The 21317-nt window shown below is 41.9% G+C and overlaps 1 protein-coding gene across 4 annotated transcripts in view; it reads right to left on the bottom strand.

The window, feature by feature from the left end:
* Positions 1 to 21317, bottom strand: part of SESN3 (sestrin 3) — a 96592-nt gene that overhangs the window by 20964 nt on the left and 54311 nt on the right. For all 4 annotated transcript variants that reach the window (XM_067568049.1, XM_067568067.1, XM_067568059.1 and 1 more), the window contains 6 exons: positions 20472 to 20537; positions 17366 to 17563; positions 16462 to 16644; positions 15806 to 16042; positions 5100 to 5247; positions 813 to 931 (listed from right to left, as the gene is read on the bottom strand). In XM_067568049.1, the coding sequence (XP_067424150.1) occupies positions 813 to 931; positions 5100 to 5247; positions 15806 to 16042; positions 16462 to 16644; positions 17366 to 17563; positions 20472 to 20537 (951 nt within the window). The remainder of the gene's footprint in view (positions 1 to 812; positions 932 to 5099; positions 5248 to 15805; positions 16043 to 16461; positions 16645 to 17365; positions 17564 to 20471; positions 20538 to 21317) is intronic.

The following is a 21317-nucleotide window of genomic DNA, read 5'->3' as shown; positions in this document are numbered from 1 at the left end:
CTAATTAAGTTACATACTGTTGTTCTGCTAACACAACGGAAGACCTAATACCCGCGGCCTGAGGTTTACAATTAATAGAGGGTGGACTAGTCATCCAAGTGAAGCATTGGAAGCCTCTTCATTTGAGATATTTAACAGCTGACTGAACAAAATGCTACAAATATAAAAATACACCATAGGGAGCAGTTATCTACTTGGGCTATGTCTACACTTAAAACGCTACAGGGGCACAGCTGCAGCACTGCGTGTCAGTGTAGATACTTACTACAGCGATGGGAGGGGTTCTTTCATTGCTGTAAGTAATCCACTCCCCCGCAAGACAGTAGCTAAATTGACAGAAGAATTCTTCCACTGATCTAGCGCTGTCTACACTGGGGATTAGGTTGACTTAACTATTTCTCTCAGAAGTGTGGATATTTTATACCTCTAAGGGACTTAGCAGTGCCGATCTAACTTTTCAGTGTAGGCCAGCTCTTGACCCTCTGCTGGGACAGGGGCATTTAACAAGGATGTTCTGCTACTACTACATCTTATTTCTCCAGTAAAGAGAAAGTTCAGGCATGTCTACATAAACACTTGCTGCACAGCAAGCTGGGGCATAAATCTTCAGCACAGCAGCACATTATTTCAAACAGCAGTATGTCAAAGGGTACTAGGGAACTTTTAGTGTGCAGCATCCACGCAGACAGTTAGTGTAAGACATGCTGGTGTGCTTTCTGCCCCAGCTTTCTGCATGTCAAATGTTCACGTAGACATGTCCTTAAAATACTGGGGTTAATTTATTTTAAAAAAAAATAAGTGCATTTAAGTACCTGAGCTCGGAATGTTGGCAGATGTTCTTCTCCCCGCCTCGCAAAGTCTTTGTACCCAAAACCAGGATCTTCGATATAGCGGGAGACATCCGACGTGGAAACCATCTCATCATCAAATGCTGAGAAGGACAGCAAAATTCTGTGTTTAAGACAGATAAGCATGCAGGCCATTGTAGCCTTTTGACCGCCTCCTCAAAGATTACAAGGTGAGCTGAACAAAGAATTAGTTGCAAACTTTAAATATTAGGTACAAAGAAGAAGAAAAAAAGTTGGTGTAGGAAGAGTACTGGGAGAATTTCAATCACTCAATTTCCATTCAGTTTATGATATTCTGCTTGCATACATTTGTCAATTTCTAATTCACATTAATTTGCTTGATTTACTTCGCACCAGAGTTTAAATTTTTGCATTCTTAATTTTGCAAGTAAATAGTTTGAATTTATTTTTATACTTCTCCCTTTTCCAAAGATTCTCTAAAACCCCTCATTGAAACAACGGGAAGATATTTTTAAACAGATATCAGGATGGGATGAGGGAATGAGGTTTGTAACAAAAAGTCCAGAGAAGGGGAAGATTGCAATAGTGAAGATTTGACATGACCTGGGAGTGGATCAGTAATTTAGTTGTGGGAATAGGGAGGAAAGGTTCAATTTTGGAGACGTCGCAAGGAAGTCTAGGACTTAGCTTGGTCATAACTTGAATGAGGAGGTATATATCAAAGATGACCCTAATGCTGCTTAGGGTGTTAGGAAGAATGAAGCTGTGAGTCAATTAATGGTGAATGGAGATAGAGGGCTTGGGAGAAAAGGCAAGTTCAATTTTTGCTTTATTGAATTTGAGATTACAGCAGGCTATATACAAGATGGTATCAGTGAAAAATGTAAGACTGAACGGAGCGGTATGTCTTTTATAGTACTGTTTATAACAAAAAACCTTAGGTTACAACATACAACTGTAGTCTACATTTTTCTTACTACATACAAACTAGCAAAGAGTTTAGAGAACATATGCCATATAACAAACACCTGTGAGCTATGCTAAGCATTCATATACATTTAATGACCCACTGAAAACTAGAAAAGATCACACCTCCTTTGATACTCTAAAATAAAACAACTACAGATTTGAGTACACAAGAGAGAAAATGTGAAGTTCTTGACATGCACGTTGAGAAGGCTACTCAACCACCTTCCAGAGAGGGTTTGCTCTCCTGAAATCCATCAGCTTTGTTCTGTAGTACAGCATATGGAGCACTCAAAAGGCAATAAATTAGAAGCTAAGAGATACAGGACTTGGCTTATAGATACCAGTTCAAAACAATATGAAAGCAAGGAACAATACAGTACACCAAGCTCCAGGCTGAACTTACACTAAGAGTTACAGTAACTATGCAACTCTGAAGAGCTCCAATGTGTTACTAAATGAGGACAGGTTCTCTAGCAGAAATCAATCTGTCTCCATCAAACAAATAGGTGTCTTGATTGTGTAACTACTTTTACAGAAGTTGATTACCACATAGTTGACTGCATTTGACCCTGGTATTGACTCTTGGCTCACTTCCACATGCACTGACAGAAAAGTTGCCATATGTCCAATGTTCACACCTTAAAAAAATATCAGTTAATCCAAGAATCACAGAGTTGCTTTATCTTCTCTCTGGATCATTAAACAATCAAGACATAACCCTGTGGGAAGAAATTTACATGACACCTGCCCTAAATAATCACCCTTGAAGATTTAAAAAATCCAGCCTGCTGATACAATTTTATGGGAGACAAAGATATATGACACAGCTTTGCCCCCTACCAACCAAGACGAGGGGAGAGGAGAAAATAAACAAAAAACCCTACCACACACAGATTTTACCCCCAAAAAGGGAGACTAAGGACTTCACTATTACTATTGATTTTACATAAAAGGTGGACAGATACCATGATGATGGGCAGCAATATAAAACCCTAAAACAGACAAATAATGACAGAGAAATTCTATGTATTTGCCACAGTTATCTAAATTAAGGAATCTTGCTTGATCAATGAGAATTAGTCTGGACAGGTTTTTTAGATCTAACTATTACAAAGTGTGCATAGGCTGAAAAAATTTCTTCCAGATATTTTAAAGTTGTTTTTTTCCCCCCAAAGAACACAACACAGGAGTCTCTTTGCAGATTCCCAACAGAAATACGTCTTTCTGAAATTCGCCTAGTACACCAGATAAACCTATATACCCTGAATCAGTTTAGATGTAGCTTTTCATTCCAAGTTAGACTTAATTCTCATTGGTTTATGGTTTGTATTTTCCTACTTGCTTTTTCCTGCAGCTATAAGACTTAAATTCTGGCATTAAAGTGTTCTGGGAAAACAGTGGGAGTTTCACAGATCAGTAACTATGAAATAGCTTTTCCTTTTTTCAAAGGTAAGTTAAGAAGCATAGCATCTTTAGCTATTTTCTCTTATTACAAACTTTAGAACAGTTCAGAAGACATACTAATATAGTACAACCTCCCAATAATGAATCCCTGGGGATCCAAACCATTTGTTTGTCATACCCAGGGGTTTATTATAGGAGCTCTCAGCCCACTGCCAGTACTCTGGGGCTCAAGGTTGGATCCAGGGACCAGGTTCGCTATAGCCCAAGGTTTGTAATTGTGAAAAGCATTATAGAAAGGATCTACTGTACCACACTGTGACAGTCTGTACCCTTATGTTCACCCCTTTTGCAAGACTATGATAAATTTTGTACAAAGTATGCCTTGAGAGGTATCATCTGACAACTCAATTTGCTGATCATTACTGTCCTAGTAAAATATGTGTAGCAACACTGTATGTAAAGTTATAAGATTCTACTGTATGACATTACTGAGACATGTTCCAAGTTTAGAAAAAACAGGCACAAATCAGTTCCTCAGAGACAAAAGACAAACTGATGCTTCAGCCAGGTGCCAACAAAATCAATTGGACTGTCATCTGGTTAAAGCAGCCATTCTTTGACAGGAAAGAGTGTGTGAGCGAGAAATTGACATCTTGGCAAAGGAACAGCTAGAGATTCCCATCCCCACAGACTTTCTGTCTCTTGAACCTCAGCTGGAGAGCAATCTCAAGAAGAGGAAAAAGCATAAGAGTGGGGAACAGACACCCCAAGTGTTTCCTGAAGGACAAGGAAAGGAGCATTGGATTGGAGAAGAGCATTGGATTGGAGAAAGGCATCCAGCCAGTAAGACTGCAAAAGCATATGGTGAGAGAAACGTTTGCTTTGAATTAATGTATAGCTTGTTAGTTAGATGTTAGTTGCATTTTACCTTTTATTTTCTTGTAACCACATTCTGACTTTTATGCCTCATGACTTGTAATCACTTAAGTTCTACCTTTTTGTAGTTAATAAACATGTTTTATGGCTTTATCTAGACCAGTGTGTCTGGACTAAAGTGTTTGGGGAACTCCATTTGAGATAACAAGATTTGTGCATATCATTTTCTATTAATAAAATGACTGACTTTATATGAGCTTTGTAGTGTCCAGGAGAGAGCTTGGCCGTACAAGACATGCATTTCTGGGGACAAGTCTGGGACTGGGAATTTGCTCGTGTAGCTCTGCAATATAATTCAGGAGTGGCTGGCTATAGCACTCATAATACAGCTGGGAGTAGTTTACATACCAAGACAGACTCCCCAACTCTGAATTTTGAAGGATAAATTAGAAATAAACTAAAAATGTTTTATGAAACCTCCATCACAATACGAGTAAGGGCTATAGGACAACAAAGCAACATCTCAAAACCAGGTGATTTTAATACAATCCTCCTCCCCTCGAGATTGTCCCTTAAGGGGAAGGTTTAAGCTCACTGATGGAGTAATGTAGGGAAGTCTGCGATGCCAGTCTATGTAATACTTCTTTCTTGAACCGAAAATTTCAGCTTCCAAGACTATTCGCAAGGGACTTTCCAGAAACACTATTTGAAAATGTTGTACAAGAGTCTGCTATTCAAAAAATCCTTTTAAGGAATACACTGGGATTTAAAGATACACAGCAGTATGAAAAAGCAGTTTCTCCTGAAGTTGTGTGTAAGTTTCTTACTGACAAAAGAGACTGATTTTCTAGTAACAATGAGGCTTAATATATTTGAGAATCAAGACATCTGAACCAGACGGGTAGTGACACATGAGCCAGCTTTACTAACCTATGAAAATCCAGATTAGAGTAACTACCGAAGTCCAGTAATTGGACTGGAGTGGCAAATTCTAGTAATAATAGAGCAGAGAAAGAAGGGGTGGCAGAGAGGGTGAAGTACCTCCAGTAATGACTAGAAGACTCTCTTTCTTCTCCTTTTCAAAGCGAGTTGCCATTTCTTCCTGCGAGGCCTCCTCTTCTTCCTTTTCTTCTTGCAGCCTCTTCATTCTTTCCATTAAGGCCTCCAGCTCAGTCAAAGAATCTACAATCTGAAAAAAAACAAAACAAAACAAAACCCATGATATTCTGGAAAAATAGAAAGTAAATGGCATCAATTGTCTAGGAGTGAAAGCTCAAATTTAATAGTCTCAAAAGTTACCCGTATTCTTGAAAATCCAGCATATGGTACATGTACTTTAAGTGCATTATATAAGATGCATCTTTGAAAGTCTTTCAGAAAGGGTATGTCCTTGCTACAATGTAAGCTCAGGGTTAGCGGGACTCGAGTCAGCTGACCCATTGGAGATCCCTGGGCTTGAGTATCTACATTGATTCTTAAATCATACGCTAAGACTTTTCTAACCTGGGCTCAAACCTGAGGCTCTGGTGTCCACACTCCAGCATGCTGACCCAAGTCAAACCAACCATATCCCAGAATCCCTAGCACATTCATGAAATGTGGCTGCTCTAGCCCTTTGATCGTGATTCATTGTTGGAAAACTTTACTACCCATGCTGCATGTTAAAGGAAGTTTGAACAGCTGGCCAGGGAGTCATTTAGATCTGTGTGCTCCCAGCTACCACAGCCAGCAACATGGAGGCGGCGCCTTCTGAAGAACTTCTCTTGCTTTTGGTTTCACTGCTCTGTCAGGAAACAGGTAGAGCTTTCATGAGGTACTGGTGAATATTTCAGCAGTTTTTTCTGACCCACCAGAAGTACCTGACAGATTTCATGATGGAGCAGGAGGAGGTGGCAGCAGAGGAGGAGAAGTATCCACACAAGGCAGACTCACATTGGCAGACACTGCTCAGTACAATCAGCATAGCCACTGATGCCCCTACGTAGACCGGCCCTTCCAGTGCATGACCACAAACAGAGACTGGTGGCATCACATCGTCATGCAGACCTGGGATGACCAGCAGTGGGTCCAGAACTTTTGCATGAAGAAAGCATCATTTTGGAGCTTTGGACTCCCCAGCATAAAGACACACAGCGGCACCCTTCCCTGATCAGAAACAGGCTGCCATTACCGTTTGGAAGTTTGCTACCCCAGATTGCTACAGGTCTGTTGTCAACCAACCAGTTTGGTATTGGAAAGTCAACTGTGAGTAAAGCAGTGGTAGAGGTTTCTGAGGCAATCAGACATGTGGTTTACCCTAAAGTGGCAGGCATTAAAGATATTCCTGAGATAATTGTTGGCTTTGAGAGAATGAGGATTTCTAGCTGTGCTGGGGCCACTGGGACTCATGAGCCCATAGTTTGCCCTTCTCAAGGAGCACGAGTACCTAAACTGCAAAGGTACTACTCCATTGTTATACAGGCCCTTATGGGCCACAGAGGCCAATTCAAAAATGTCAACATGGGCTGCACTGCAAAAGTTCATGCTATAGTTTTTTGCTGCTCAAGAGTCTACATTCAAGGACAGGGAGGAACATTATTCCCATCAAATGACACGGTCATAAATGGAGTGTCTGTCTACACTGTTATTCTGGGAGACCCTATCCTTTTGCTTTGGCTTATGAAACCATGCCCTGATTTCACAGACTGGTAAAACAAGGTTTAATTACATTCTCAGCAGGTGTAGAATGGTTGTTGAATGTGCTTTTGGCAGATTAAAATCTTGTTGGAGGTAATTACAGACCCGTTTGGAGGCAATTGTCATCAATGCTGTCTGCACTACTGTGGCTTGCTCTGCTGTTCACAATCTTTGTGAAGCCAGAGGTAAGCCATTTCCCCCTGAATGGACCTATGACAGTGATGGGTTACTGAATCAATACACTCAGCAAGAAAGTGCACCTATCACAGCTGGAGTTGGCTGCACCCAGGCAACAGACGTCAGGAATGCTTTGTGTTCTCACATTATGAATTTTCATGGCCCAATGGAAGAGGGGGAATAGTACCTGTAAGCATGTGCTGGTGGGAAGGAGGGGCAAACGGATTTGGGGGTTAGAGGGAAGGGTTCCAGACTTGATTGCCATGCAATTAACTTATGAATGACATGAAAAATAATGAATTGTGCAGGGAGGATGATGAATCACAATATGGGCTCATATAAGAAAGTTACTGTGCTGTGAATTGCTGTACCTAACTGAATGAGGAATAGTGTTTGCTTAGTAATGCATAATTGCTCCTCATCATGTTTTAGTTTTATTATCTTAAATCATGATGTGGTGCAGTGACAGCAAATTTTCTTGACATTAAAGGCTTTATAAATGGGTTAAAACAGTACAACAGTCATCCATTAATACACAGGCCAGTCAGCAGTACAACACCCCAAAAAAGTAAGAGAAGAACATTTCCAAAGAAAAACAAGATCATGAACCAGGCAAACATGACACAAACCCCAATGCTGCATATCCCCTGGGACTCCTTTCCCTTCTTTCCCTGTTTTCCATGCACTTGGTGCCAAGGGAGCAAGGAGGAAGCTATCCACAGGAGAGGGTTTCAAGAAGAAAGGTTGCACGGGTTTTGTTCCCCTGCCTAGCCACTCATGAAACTTGACTACATGGGCCACCCCAACAAAGAGTTTTCCAAGTTACTTCTGGACTGAGGGCACATTGCAGGGGAATCGAGCTGTAGTGTGGGAGAGGCAGCAGGAACTGATGCTCTTCCAGACATGATGGATATAGGTCGCTGCAACAGTTCTCTGTTGTGCTCTGTCCTTCTCTCTTAACCATCGTTCCTGTTCCAGGAATGCCTGCTCCCTCACTGAAACCCTGTCTTCCAGCTGTGTGGCAAACCTCAGCCTTTCCTCCTGCCTCTCAGCATGCTGTTACTCCAGTCTTACATCCTTCTGCTGCTGGTATTGGCGCTGCTTGTCAATCCACTCAATAACTTTGACTATAACTTCATCACAAAAACCCTTCTGCTTGGAATGGTCCGTGAAAGTGCATTGGCCCAGGGTCCAGTTCTGGATGTACAGCAGGCAGCGGAGATCAAAGGGCCTGAAATAAGACAATAACTCTTTGTTTCTTGACCTAAGTAGCTCAGTGGAGGAGCAAAGAATTAATTCTTGTGGAATCTCAAGGCTATAAAATGTTATTTCAAAACTGAACCAAAATATATTGTGAAAGGGATGCTTCAGTCCACAGAATCTTTCTGGACATATCCTGGGTAACTGCAGTTACAGGAGTGCTGAGACAATGGTAAGTTTAAAATTATAAGCTTTTTCTGTTTTATAAAAATTTATAAAAATTGCATTAACTACTTGAGCTGTGGGGGGCAGTAAGTGGCTTTGCAACAAAAGGCTTTTTCTTTTAGGCCTTTTACATTTTGGAGGACACAACTGTTCTTGTGGTGCCTTATCGGTAAAGGGAGATGTTATTCCAAGCTACTGGTGTGGGAAAAAACCCAGTTACTAACCTTTCTGTAACTGTTGTTCTTTGAGATGTGTTGCTCATATCCATTCCTATGTAGGTGTTCACGTGTTGCGTGCACCGCTGATAGAAGCTTTTTCCTAGTGGTATGTGCCAGGTTGGCTCTGGTGCCCCCTGAAGTGGTGCCCTCATGGCGCGGTATATAGGCAACTACCAACTCACTGTCCCCTGGAATAGACATGAGCACCACAGCTCAAAGAACAACAGTTACAGAAAGGTAAGTAACTGTTTTTTCTTCTTTGAGTGGAGCTTTCTCATGTCCATTCCCATGTAGGTAATTCCCAAGCTGTGTTTTAGGCAGTGAGGTCGGAGTTCCATGCTGATATGGATACAGACTAAGACTGCCTGTTGTGTGATGGCATAGTGAATGATAAACGATGAATGGACGACCAGGTTGCCACTTTGCAGATGTCTAAGATTGGAACCTATGCCACAAACACCGCTGATGAAGCCTTCACCCTTGTGGAATGTTCTATCAGGCAAGGAGGCAGAACTTTCGCTAGGTCACAGCACATGTGGATGCATGATGTGATCCATGAGGACATCCTTTGGACAGACATTGGATTCCTCTTCATTCTTTCTGCAATAGCCATGAACAACTGAGAAGTCTTTCGAAACTGCCTGATCCTTTCTATGTAGAAAGCCAAGGCCCATCTGACATCCAACAAGAGAAGCCTCTGCTCTTCCATGTTAGCATGAGGCTTTGGTTAAAAAACTGGGAGGAAAGTGTCCAGGTTACTGTGAAAATGCAAGACCACCTTTGGCAGGAAGGCTGGGTGCAGACAGAGCCTCAAATAGAGCCTTAAAGAATACAGTATAAGGTGGTTTGGAAGTGAGGATCCTAATCTCTGAGGTCCTTCTTGCTGAGGTGATGGCAACCAGGAAGACTACCTTCCATGAAAGATGGAGCAGACAGCACACTGCCATAGGCTCAAACAGAGGTCCTGTAAGCCTTGACAGAACCAGGTTGAGGCCCCAAAGTGGCAGCGGCTGCAGCACCTAGGGGTATAGCCGCTCCAGACCTTTCAGAAACCAAGAGCAGACTGGGTTAGCGAAAACTGATGTGCCAGCAACTAGTGGATGGAAGGCTGAAATTGTGGCCAGATGAACTCAGACGATACTGCAAAGCCTTCATTTTTCAAAGAGTAGATAGTCCAGGATAAGTGGTCAGGGTGCCTCATTTAGCAAAACCCCTTTCTGTGATGCCCATATTTAGCCAGGTAAACCAATCTGGTTAATGGTTTTCTTCAAGTCACGAGGACCGTCTGGACCACAGCTGAGCAGCTTTGCTTCGCCTCCCTCAACCACAGAGCTTCCAACCTGTCAGATGCAGAGACTCAAGATCTGGGTGAAGCAGGAGGCCATGTTCCTGCAAGATCAGGTCCAGGAGCAATATCAGGATGATAGGCTTGTTGTCCCTCGACAGGTGCAGAAGAGTTAAGAACCAATGCTGCCGCAGCCATGCTGGGGCTATAAAGGATCATTGTGGCTTTGCCCTCCTGACTTCGAGTAACACCCTGTGAATTAGAGCTGTAGGAGGGAATGCATACATCAGACTTCCTCCTCAAGGGAGGTGAAAGGCTTCTGCAAGAGATGCCGGGCTGTATCCCAGGTATGAGTAGAACTGGGAGCACTTCCTGTTGGCTCTGGTGGTGAATAAGTCTACTTGGGGAAACCCCACTTCTGGAAAATGCCATTGACAATGTCGGGATGGATGGACCATTCATGATGGTTGATGAATGACCTGCTCAGGTCATCTGCTAGCTTGTTCTGCAAGTCTGGCAGGTAAAAGGCTTCTAGGTGAATGGACTGCGCTATGCAATAGTCCCACAGGCGCACTGCATCCCGACAGAGAGAGGAGGAGCAGGCTCCCCCTGTCTATGTACAACATAGCCACGGTGTTATCTGTGAGAATAGAAATGCATCTGGCCTGAAGATAGGGCTGAAATGCCCAACATGTTAAGTGGACCACGGCTCTCAGTTCTCTGACACTGATATGAAGAGACAGCTCTTCTGGTGCCCACATAACGTGTGTCCTGAGAGTCTCTAGATGAGCTCCCCACCCTATGTCTGAGGCATCAGTGACTAATTACATTGAGGGAACTGGTTTCAAGAACAGGACGCCCTTGCACACTATGTCCAGGTCAAGCCGCCACTTTAGGGCGAGGGTCACCATGTGACCACTTTGTCCAAGGAGTGATGATCTGGTGTGTACACCAATACCAACCATGTCTGAAGGGCTCTGACTTTGAGACGGGCATGCTGCATCACACAGGTGCAGGAAGCCACATGGCCTAGTAATTTCAAGCAATTCCCTGCTGTGGTGACTGTGAAGGCTCTTAGACTCTTTATGAGGGCCTCAATAGCTCTGAAACAACTCTCCAGGAGGAAAGCTCTTACCTGGGCTGAATTGAAGACAGCCCCTATAAACTCTATGCTCTGCACTGGGGAGAAGACTGACTTCTGCTGGTTTATCAGGAGCCTCAGGCTCAAGAAAATGGACTGGTGCCTTTCCACCAGCTCCAAGGAGCAGCCCTTGATCAGTCAATCATCCAGGTATGAGTAAACTTGTCCTCCTGCCTTCCTTAAGGAAGCTGTCGCCACTGTCATGCATTTTGTGAATACCCTTGGCACAGCTGATAGGCCAAAGGGCAGAACTGTGAACTGGAAGTCTTTGTGACCTATTGTAAAGTGGAGGAACTTGCTGGGGCTCCACAGAACGACTGTGGGGAAGCATGCATCTTTTAAGTCGAGAGCTCCATACCAGTCTCCTGGATCTACGGAAGGGATGATAGCGGAAAGGGAGATCATGAGGAACTTGAATTTCTTCATGAACTTGTTGATTGAATTGGCCCAGAGGTTGTGGCTTAAAATACCTCCACAACAGGGCTGGCATGTGGATGCCTAATGATTTCAAAGTAGCCCAGGAGTCTTTCTGGCTGTGCAGACAGGCATCTGTTTGGTCAGAGAAGAGGAAACTCCTCTCAAATGGTAGATCTTGCACGGTCATCTGCATCTTAAACGGAAAGCCTGAAGACTGTAACCAGGAGCTGCACCTCATTACCACATAGAATCATAGAATCTTAGAGTTGGAAGGGACCTCAGGAGGTCATCCAGTCCAACCGCCTGCTCAAAGCAGGACCAACCTCAGCTATATCATCCCATCAGCTATATCATCCGTGGCAATGGTGCGGCCTGCTGCATCCACAACATCCAGAAAGGCTCCGCCCTGTTCGATTAGGGCTCCATACTCCGCCTTTGACTCCTATGGTAGGAGGTCTTTGAAACTGAACATAGCCAACCAGGAATGAAAGTCATATCGACCGACGGGGGCCTGGTGATTCGATATTCACAGGTGGATGCCCCCTGTTGAGTAGACCTTCCTCCCTAATAAGTCCAGCTTTTTGGCGTCTTTCGCCTTAGGAGACCGGCCCTGCTGCCACTGCCTGTCCTACTCGTTGGCTGCAGCTACTACCAAGAAGCCCAGTAGCAGGTACATATATAAGTATTCATACCCCTTAGAGGGGACAAAGTACTTTCTCTCAACCCGTTTGACTGTGGGTTAAAGGGATGCAAGGATCTGCCACAATACCTTTATTGGCTCTGAGATTGCCTCGTTAAACAGTAGTGCTACTCTAGATGAGCCAGGTGATGTCAAAATGTTCACCAAAGCCAGAGCAAAGTCCTCAATTTCCTCCACGTTGAGGCCAAGGTTTTGGGCCATCCTTCACATGAGCTCCTGGTGAGCCTTGTAATTTGGGCTTTCATGCCCTCTGTCACTGGTAAAGAACCCCTCTGCGATGGAAAGAGGAGGATTAGCTGTGTCTTCTGATACAGGGCAGGGAAGTTCAGGTTCTTAACTAATTTATTTACACTACAAATACTAACTATTTACACTTCATTACAGGCACAATCACTGAAGGTACTGCTTTCAGAGTAAGAGAGGAGAAGCATTCCAGGGACAGAAAGAAGTGGCAGTTGTCTATATACCACGCCACAAGGGCGGGGCACCAGGAAAAAGCTAGGAAAAAGTGTCCAGCGGTGGTGTACGTGGTGCGCATACACCTACATGGGAATGGGGACATGAGCAAGCACTCAAAGAAGAACCTGCAGTGTATGCAGGAAAAGTATTCAAACGCACAGTGACTGAACAGCACATCTATTAATGGAGTGGATGAGTCAGCTACCGACACGGCCCTGGAAAATACACTCTTCTCCACCATGTGACTATCAATCTGGAGTTCCTAGTTCAGAAAATGTTAACTTCTTCATGGATTCTGACAGCTGCAAACATGATGCTGCGTTAGCTTGCATATGGCTTGCCCTGTTATGGCTGCATGCAAACATGCAGAACTCCACAGCTTTCCTACTCCCCTCCCACAGCACTTTTCTGGACAAAAATGCATATCCCAGTTATACTTGGGAAAAATGATTTTGTTACCCACAGACTACCTCTAACTGAAATGGACTACATTTGGAAATAGAAGAGTTTCCCAAACACACACACAGAATTCATTTTTTCCAGGCTCACTGCTGGGTTCCAGTTTCCACCCTGGCCAAGGGGTGGGGCCTCAGTGGGAAAAGGAGGAGCAGGGCAATAGGGTCCTGGGAGAGAGACGAGGAGGAGGAGCAGGGGGTGGGGCCAGAGTTCCAGTGTTCGTGCAGAGCTCCCAAATTTGCTGGGGCCCCTGGGCACGGGCCCCATTGGCCCGTGCGGTAATCCGCCACTGTTTTGGAGCTCCTAGGCACATGCCTGCTGTGCCTAATTGGAAATCCACCCCTTGTCCCAGCTGGCCAGGCTGTCATGCACCTCTATTGGCTCCATGCTGGGCGCAGTGCCCAGCATCTCATCTAACTCCTCATAAAACAGGCATGAGGTTGGCGAGTTGCCTGAGATGCAGTTCTGGTCCCTGGTCTTCCGATACTTGCATTTGAGCTGCTTAATCCACTCACTATCCTGGTCTCTGGTCCAGAAAATTTTCAAAGTTGCCATCTTTTTAGCTATCTGCTGGTGTGTGTGGTCATTCCCGGTACTTTCTCTGACATCTACAGTTTTACTGTCTTCACACCAGAGATTCACCAAAATCTGGTTGCGCTCTCGTGACCATGAAGCAGCATGTTTTGCAAAAGGCTTGTTCTGTTGGGTCTCCATTGCAACCACAGAAGGCTCTCTGATAGTGTGTTTGCAGCTCAGTGATCAGAAGACAGTGGAAAGGTTAACGCTGACTCACTGCACTGCTGTGGGGATAAGAGTAGGGAGTGGCTTCCATTTTCCATTCCATTTTCAACTGAGTCCACTGAAGATTGTTGGGAGAGGATTAAGGAGGTTAAGCCCATGGGATTGAGGGATACTCCTGGCAGACTCCCAGAACACGAGTTAAGTGGGCCTGGGCCTACACTGGGCCTACACTGCATAACAATAGGGCTTGAACCCTGGGTCCCAGTGTGATTCAAGTTTGTGCCCTGCAAGGTCCTGGGACCCTGGGTCTGAGGCCTCGGTTAGCCCGATGTACGTAGATGAAAGTGTGGGGGGGTGTTAGGCTTGAGCCTGAGCCCAGGCTTACATTGCATTGTAGACATACCCAAAGTTACAAGGAAAGGCAGTGAAAAGGAAGAAACCTGTGGGTACTAGTCAAGCCTATCAAACTGTTTTATTGCAGCAGGGGTAATTGAGAAATGCAGACATTGTTTGAAAGAGCAAACTATGTTGCAAAATTCTGAAGGCTCAGAAAAATTCACTTATCCCTGAATAAATATTGACATATACTCTGGAAAACAGTTTTTAACATTAAAATTGACTCTTCTGGTTCTACTGCTGCTGACAGCCATCTTACTAATGTGTCACACTGTCCATGACACCAGCAATACAGGAGCCCAACTTAGGAGAGTGAATCAATATTCTATTTTAAGGTTTTTATTAACCCAAACTAGTTGCTTTTACATATAAAGATATAAATATTATAAGGAAGAACCCCATATTCAAACCACATCTTGTAGTGATAAAAAAGGCCAATTGCAATGTATTGCATTTATCATTCAGATATGCACAAACTAAATCTGTTATTCTCTCTCTCTCCTTTCAATCTCTTACTTGTGAAAAGAGATTTTATTTTGTTAGCAAAGAACCTCAGAGTTAAAAACACCAGAGTTGGGGACTGACTGGTCAACCACACACCTCATTTGGGACCGGAAGTATGCAATCAGGCAGCAGCAGACACACAAAATAAAAAAAAAGCAGCAGCATCACCAGCAAATACAGTTCAGTACTGTATTAAATGTAAACTACTAAAAAAAGCAAAAAGTTTAAAAAAGATTTGACAAGGTAAGGAAACTGTTTCTGTGCTTGTTTATTTTAAATTAAGATGGTTAAAAGCAGCATTTTTTTCTGCATAGTAGTGTTTCAAAGCTGTATTAAGTCAATGTTCAGTAGTAAACATCTGAAAGAACAACCGTAACGTTTTGCTCAGAATTACCAACATTTCAGAGTTACTCACAATCTCCAGTCACAAAGTGTTCGTAACTCTGAGGTTCTACTGTAATTCAGAACTGCTAATTAAAATGCACCAAGGGTGTCCCCTTCCCCAGCCCCAAGAATAGTCTAGCAGATCAACCTGTAGTACAATTTAAGGCTTCCTTTTCAAAGCATTACAAAATTAGTTCTGTAGCAAACACCCAGGTTTACACAATATAATTAACTAGAGATCAAAATTCTCTCTGCTGTTTGGTTCAGGAAAAAAAACTTGTCTGGAAAAAAAAAGTTTATTGATCCGGGACGTCAGTACTTGTTCTCATCTGCAAAAGTGTTTCAAACACGGGCCAGTTTTGAGATTATTGACCTTAAATAGATCACAATTCTGATTACCATCTTGCAATTTTTTTCCCATTTTGATTGCGGCACCTACTATCTCATGAACATCTGGCGCTAAAAAATTGATTTATACTATTTAAAAACTAGGGCTTCCAGCTTTCTGAAGAAAAGAATCCTTAATCTAACCCCAGCAGTTCAAGAGATCAACTATTAAAAATCGCTTTGCAACTGAAGCTTGTAATCAGAATTATGTGATTTTGAATCTGATATATTGCCAACTGTCAAGGCTAAAAGCTTATATGCCACCAGAACCCTAGCATTACAATATTATGTACAAAAACAAAATTCAGTTAAATAGGAAAGAGTGGAAAAATATTCTAATACAAAACAGAAGCAAGCAAAGAATACTCGTGCAACACTAACCCCAAAGTTGCTACTTGCAAGCGATGCGTTTTCTATGTTGTTGTCGTTGGCAAGATCACAGACACAGAATTTGTTGACTGCTATAAGTCTGAACCCATTAGAGGTATCCGGATCTCTCTCTGGATTAATGCCACTACCAAATACAAAACTTGCCAAGGCATGATAGTGTGCCAACAAGACCACAGCATGCACCAATTCAGGAAGAGACCAATTATTTTCTCCAGTCTTGACAAGTTTCTGAAATGAGAACAAAAACAAAAAAAAAAGTAAATGTGAGCCCTAGTGGCCAACATAGAAAGTGTATGAGAATATATTATATGAGGTGGAATTAACTCACAGCATCCAAGAATAATTTTTCTTTCATTCCAAACCACCCTCAAACAATAAAGGCACATATGCTGTCCTATTTTCTACTTAAAGAATTATTTCTGTTAATGCCCATCTTTGTGGGTGGGGACCCCAAACATTTTTCTTACAAGAATATTTACAGTTACTTAATATCCTAATATCTTCAGAATTTCTACTAATTATGTAGATTTCTAATTCAACAAGAAAATTATAACAAAAATATAAAGCCTGAGTAGATATTAGCATATTCTTTGGAACTTTCCATTAATAAAATTATACTGCTAATCTAGATACATTTTGATGGGTACCTGAATATGTTCTTTTGTGATCAGCCAGGGTCGGTGCGCAAGAAGTTTGTTTATTTCATTCAAATTTTTCAGTCTTTGTGGGATATACTCCAAACCATTCAGCCATTCTGCTATTCCTCCAGTCTTCAGAAACTCATCAACATGCATGTTTATTAGGTAGGAACACTGGTGTCTGGCAGCAGCCTAAAGTAGTTTAAAAAAAAAAAAAAAAGAGTCAGGAACAGGTAATACAAGGGCAGCAGATTTAGGTATATCTACACTGCAAAAATACCACACAGCAGCAAGTCTCAGAGTCTGGGGGCTTGTCTATACGTACAGTGCTGCGCTGCACCACTGTAGCGCTTTAGTGAAGACACTATTATGCCGACTGGTTTCAATTGACTCAGACTCACTGCTGCAGAGGTTTGGGTTTTTTTGTTTTTTGCCATGTAGACATACCTTTAGAGTATAGTCTGATTCTGTTGCATGGGGGAAGAGGAAACGAACAAGATAAAAATATACTCCTACATTGCAGAAGACCATATTTTAGATTATGAAGCACATGTGCCCAATTAAGAACAGCTCTGCAGTAAGTCTAGAATAATTGTAATGAGTTTTGTTTGAATGGTACAGACAGACAGATACCCATAACAATGGTGTCAATATATGTCACTGTTTTAAACACTAAAACCTCACTTAATGGGTGCGTATGTGGGAGGTGCCCCAGTGTGAATTACCAAGTGCCAGTGGTAGAGCACTCTGTCCACTCACACTCCTCATGAGAAAGGGAAGATCTGGCAGTCAGGCTCTCCCACCTCAGAAGGAAGCCAAGTTGTTATGACGGGTCTACTTATAAACACAGTTTGAGGGGGTTTTTTGGCATCAAGGAGATAGAGGAGAACGTGTGTTAATTCTTGGTACATACCATTATAGCAATGTAGTGCCTATAAGGCAAAGGAAGGGGCCCATCCATACGCAACATATAGAACTGGCTGCGGAGGAAAGATTCCAAGTACTGAGTGTGTAAACTCATGATCTGTGTGATGTTGTCCAGACGACCAGATGTTGAGTATTCTTCCACAAGAAGGTTAGTACGTTCATTCAAACCATTTGCTTGCATAACCTTAAGAGCAAAGTAAAAAAATAAAACAGATAAAATAAGATAGATTTTCCCCTCTCAAGTAACTCTGGATACCTACACAATTCAATTGTGCATGCAAATCCCAACTTCTGTGGGTTTTGGGATGTTTGTGCATATGTACACACAGAGAATACTTAACAAAATTAAAGAATAGAAATCTGCTAAGAAGCTGTGCACCCAATATGTTACTTTGACATGTTTCCATGAGACTGAAGCACAGTTTGCAATAAATCCTTCTAAAAGGTCTTATTCTCAGCTGGTTCAAGTCAGCATAGCTTCACTGAAGTCAATGTCTGTATGCTGACCTATATCAGCTGAGAATTCAGCTCCAAAATATTACTTCAAAGTTAATATGGGGAGGGGGCTCGGTTATGTAACTAAATCAGAGAAATGGACCAGTTTTTATATTTGTATAATTAGAGAGCTCAAATGCTAGTTTTTCAAAATGCTCACAACATTATTTAAGACAGGAATTTAATGCTTTCTTTAAACCGTTTCTTTACTAACCATTCCAGGCAACCCAGACCTTGGGCTACAAGATAAAATCATGTAGTAGAACAGTAGCTCTTGAAATGCAAGCCTTAACAAAAAACATTAGTAGCTATTAGCCAGTGTTTTATCACCAAACAGCCGCCATTCTAAACATGTTCATTTGTGGAAAAAAAGTTGCAAGAAAGACTAGAATACCAAGTTATTCTTTAACTTCCTATAACAGAACATTAGGCTTGCTAGTTTATCATTACAAATATCATGACCTTCTTTTCCACTCCTACTAGTTTACTAGGAATTAAAACATAAAAATCACTGCAACTATCAAACATAGTTCTGTTTTTGTTGAATTTGGTGAAGGAATAAAATATACACCCACCCCAATATGAACAAGTTACTGCAACTTCTCTTTTTACCTCAAAGTTTTGTTGCAGAATCACAAGGCAGAGGAGGAAAAGTCTTTTCAGTCATCTAACTAACTAGTCCTATCACCTTTCTGTAAAGAATTGTTCCCTGCAATGCCTCTTTTAGTGCTTTGTACCAAGCAATGGGCCTTCCATCATTCTCCCTGGGAGGCTGTTCTTACTATCAGAAAATTTCCCCTGATTTTCAGACTAAGAGTATGTCTACACTAGAAATGCTACAGTGGCACAGATGCAACACTGTAAGGTAAACACTATAAGTGATGGAAAGGGTTCCTCAAAAGCTGTAATAAATCTACCTTTCCAAGTAGCAGCAGCTAGGTCGATAGAAGAATTCTTCAGTCAATTTAGTGCTGTCTACACTTAGCCTTAGATACTATAGCTCTGGAAATTCATATTTTGGCATACACTATGAGACATGACCCCTAAACATAACTACTAGAAATGATCCCTAAACAGAGGGCAGACTCCCACTCACTTTATCCAGCATGCCACACTAATATGCAAAAAGAAGAATTCTGTGATTTATTACCCATTTCCTATCCCAGGCTTAAGTGGCTTATGTTATTGGAAACATGCAGTACAAAATTTTAAAATTGCAGGATAGTTTATTTGATTATTGGACTGACCCACAACAGCAAAACTAACCAACCATATCCCATCACAACCAAAGACCCTAACTTGATGGACACTCTGCTCAGACTCCTATGAGCCAAATACCCACAAAAGAGACAGATGTTGCAGTATGCCCAAAGATTAACAAATCTGAGTTCTAGCAGACGATAGGATGGGGAGCAAGTTCCAGAGCCCAAGATCCCTCGCCAGTGAGAAGAACTCTCCTTTTTAAAGTGCCTTTGCTGACCTTAACTGTGGAAATACTGCTTGGGAAAAGAGTCAACTCTCAGGAACCATATCAAACCATCTAGGTCTAGGGTTTTGTAGGTTTTAAATGTACACGATACCATTAAAAAGTCTCTAAAATGCTCAAAACAAAGTTAATACACACACCTTTTCTTAATAAAAATCAAGCCACGGGTTCATAGTCTTCTCTAATCCCCACAGACAGGATTCTGTGAATAATCAATACCTATATCATCCTGAATAATGGGTGGGGATCCTGCAGTTTCTTTCCCTTCTGCCTAGGAGTGGAGAGCTATTCCAAGAAACACTACAGCCCTGCCTTTCCTTTATTTTGTTTTGTTTTAACATTTAGACCCTTTATTATTCTAATTGCCTGGCTTTAACAGTTACTAGCTCTTTTAATAAAACAAGAAGTAGAACATGCCTTTACAATTTGCTTTCACAAACAATCCCTCAGGAAATGTTCCTATAAGGATTTAATTCCTAGACAGAGAACTATGCAGGTAAGTTATAGATATACTATAGCAAACATTATGTAAACTACAGCAATCTGTAATCAAGGCATAAACATTTAAATCTCTGAAACAATCCGAGTTTGCACATTTGTGACCATAATTTTCATATGGACATTAGTTGTGTTCCACAAAGTTATTCACGCTTTCACTTTTATGGAAACTGAAGGTCAGATCCTGCTCTTTGATCACTAAACATTTATACTGCATACTGCCTAAAGACTACAGCCAGGTAGGGCTCCACTGTGCTAGGAATTATATAAATAATAAATGAGCCCCTCTCCCAAAAAGCTTACAATGTGCTTGTAGGCCCCACAGATTTAATGGGAGTTGCATGCATGCATCTGAAGACAGAAATCTGTCCATAAGTCAATGGGTGCTACCTGCAGATAAGGAGCAAAGTTTGACTCTTACTCACTAAGGGCCAGATTCTGATGCTCACACTAAATGAGCTGTAATAAAGTACAAATAATTGTACTGGACTCTCAGTGGGACTACTCATGGACTAAGTACTACCCAGTAGATGTAAGCTACCTGAATCTGGCACTGAATATTTTCATAATGTAATTATTACATATGCAGAGTAGTTTTAGTTTGCAAACTTACTTCTTTCTCTGGTATAAAGGCACTTGGTCCTCTTGTTAAAGGCTGAGAGACTCGGATTCTTTTTTCCTATAAAGAAAAGTCACATGCTTCTATTAGAATTAGCAAGGATAACATATTAACTTACTTTATCTTACAAGATTAGATGCTGAAGGCCTTGACTTAGTTATCTTTAAAAGACTGTCTGCATGTTTTACAACTCGTTAACAGATGGAGCTAACAAACCATATCAGTTGGATTGACTTAGCAATTGCTCTCTAACAGACTGAATGAAGCTTGGCCAGTGACAGGAAATTAAAAAAACATACATTCAGAAATCTAACCTTGACTACTTTACAGAATATGTGGTAAAAGTTTGAACACTCTTAACACAATGCTTCAGAGCAAACAAACTGCCAGAATGGGAGAGAAATACTGAACTCAAAGAAAATTCTAGTGTGATAGTAGACACAAGATTGACAAGGCTACCCATGGGAGATGGTTCTTGATTCCATTTCCCTTAATACTGAATTTGATTATATATATTTGATTATATAAAGTCTACCTTTAGCAGACTTTGAAGATTAGAAATGCCCTGTAAATTCCAAGTATTCTTATGAAAAAAGCTATTACTTACTCATATAGCAACCAGAGTTATACTTATATACTTATAAGAACTTATACTAGAAAAACTATGCTTCCACTCTTTCAGGAAAAGATGAGCTAATTGAGTTGTATCAAATTCAGAAGAGACTAGAGCAGCGGTTCTCAACCTTTTTTTTTCCCCCCCCCCCCCCCCCCCCCCCCCCCCACTCGGGAAAAAAAGGAGGGGGGCTTTCGGTGGCAGCGGCAGACCGGGACTTTTGGCAG

This window comes from Emydura macquarii, unplaced genomic scaffold (genome assembly GCF_026122565.2).
Source record: "Emydura macquarii macquarii isolate MOO-44397 ecotype Brisbane River unplaced genomic scaffold, CSIRO-AGI_Emac_v2 contig_318, whole genome shotgun sequence".
In the NCBI taxonomy this organism is placed as follows: Eukaryota; Metazoa; Chordata; order Testudines; family Chelidae; genus Emydura; species Emydura macquarii.
This window is presented reverse-complemented; position numbering and strand designations above follow the sequence as displayed.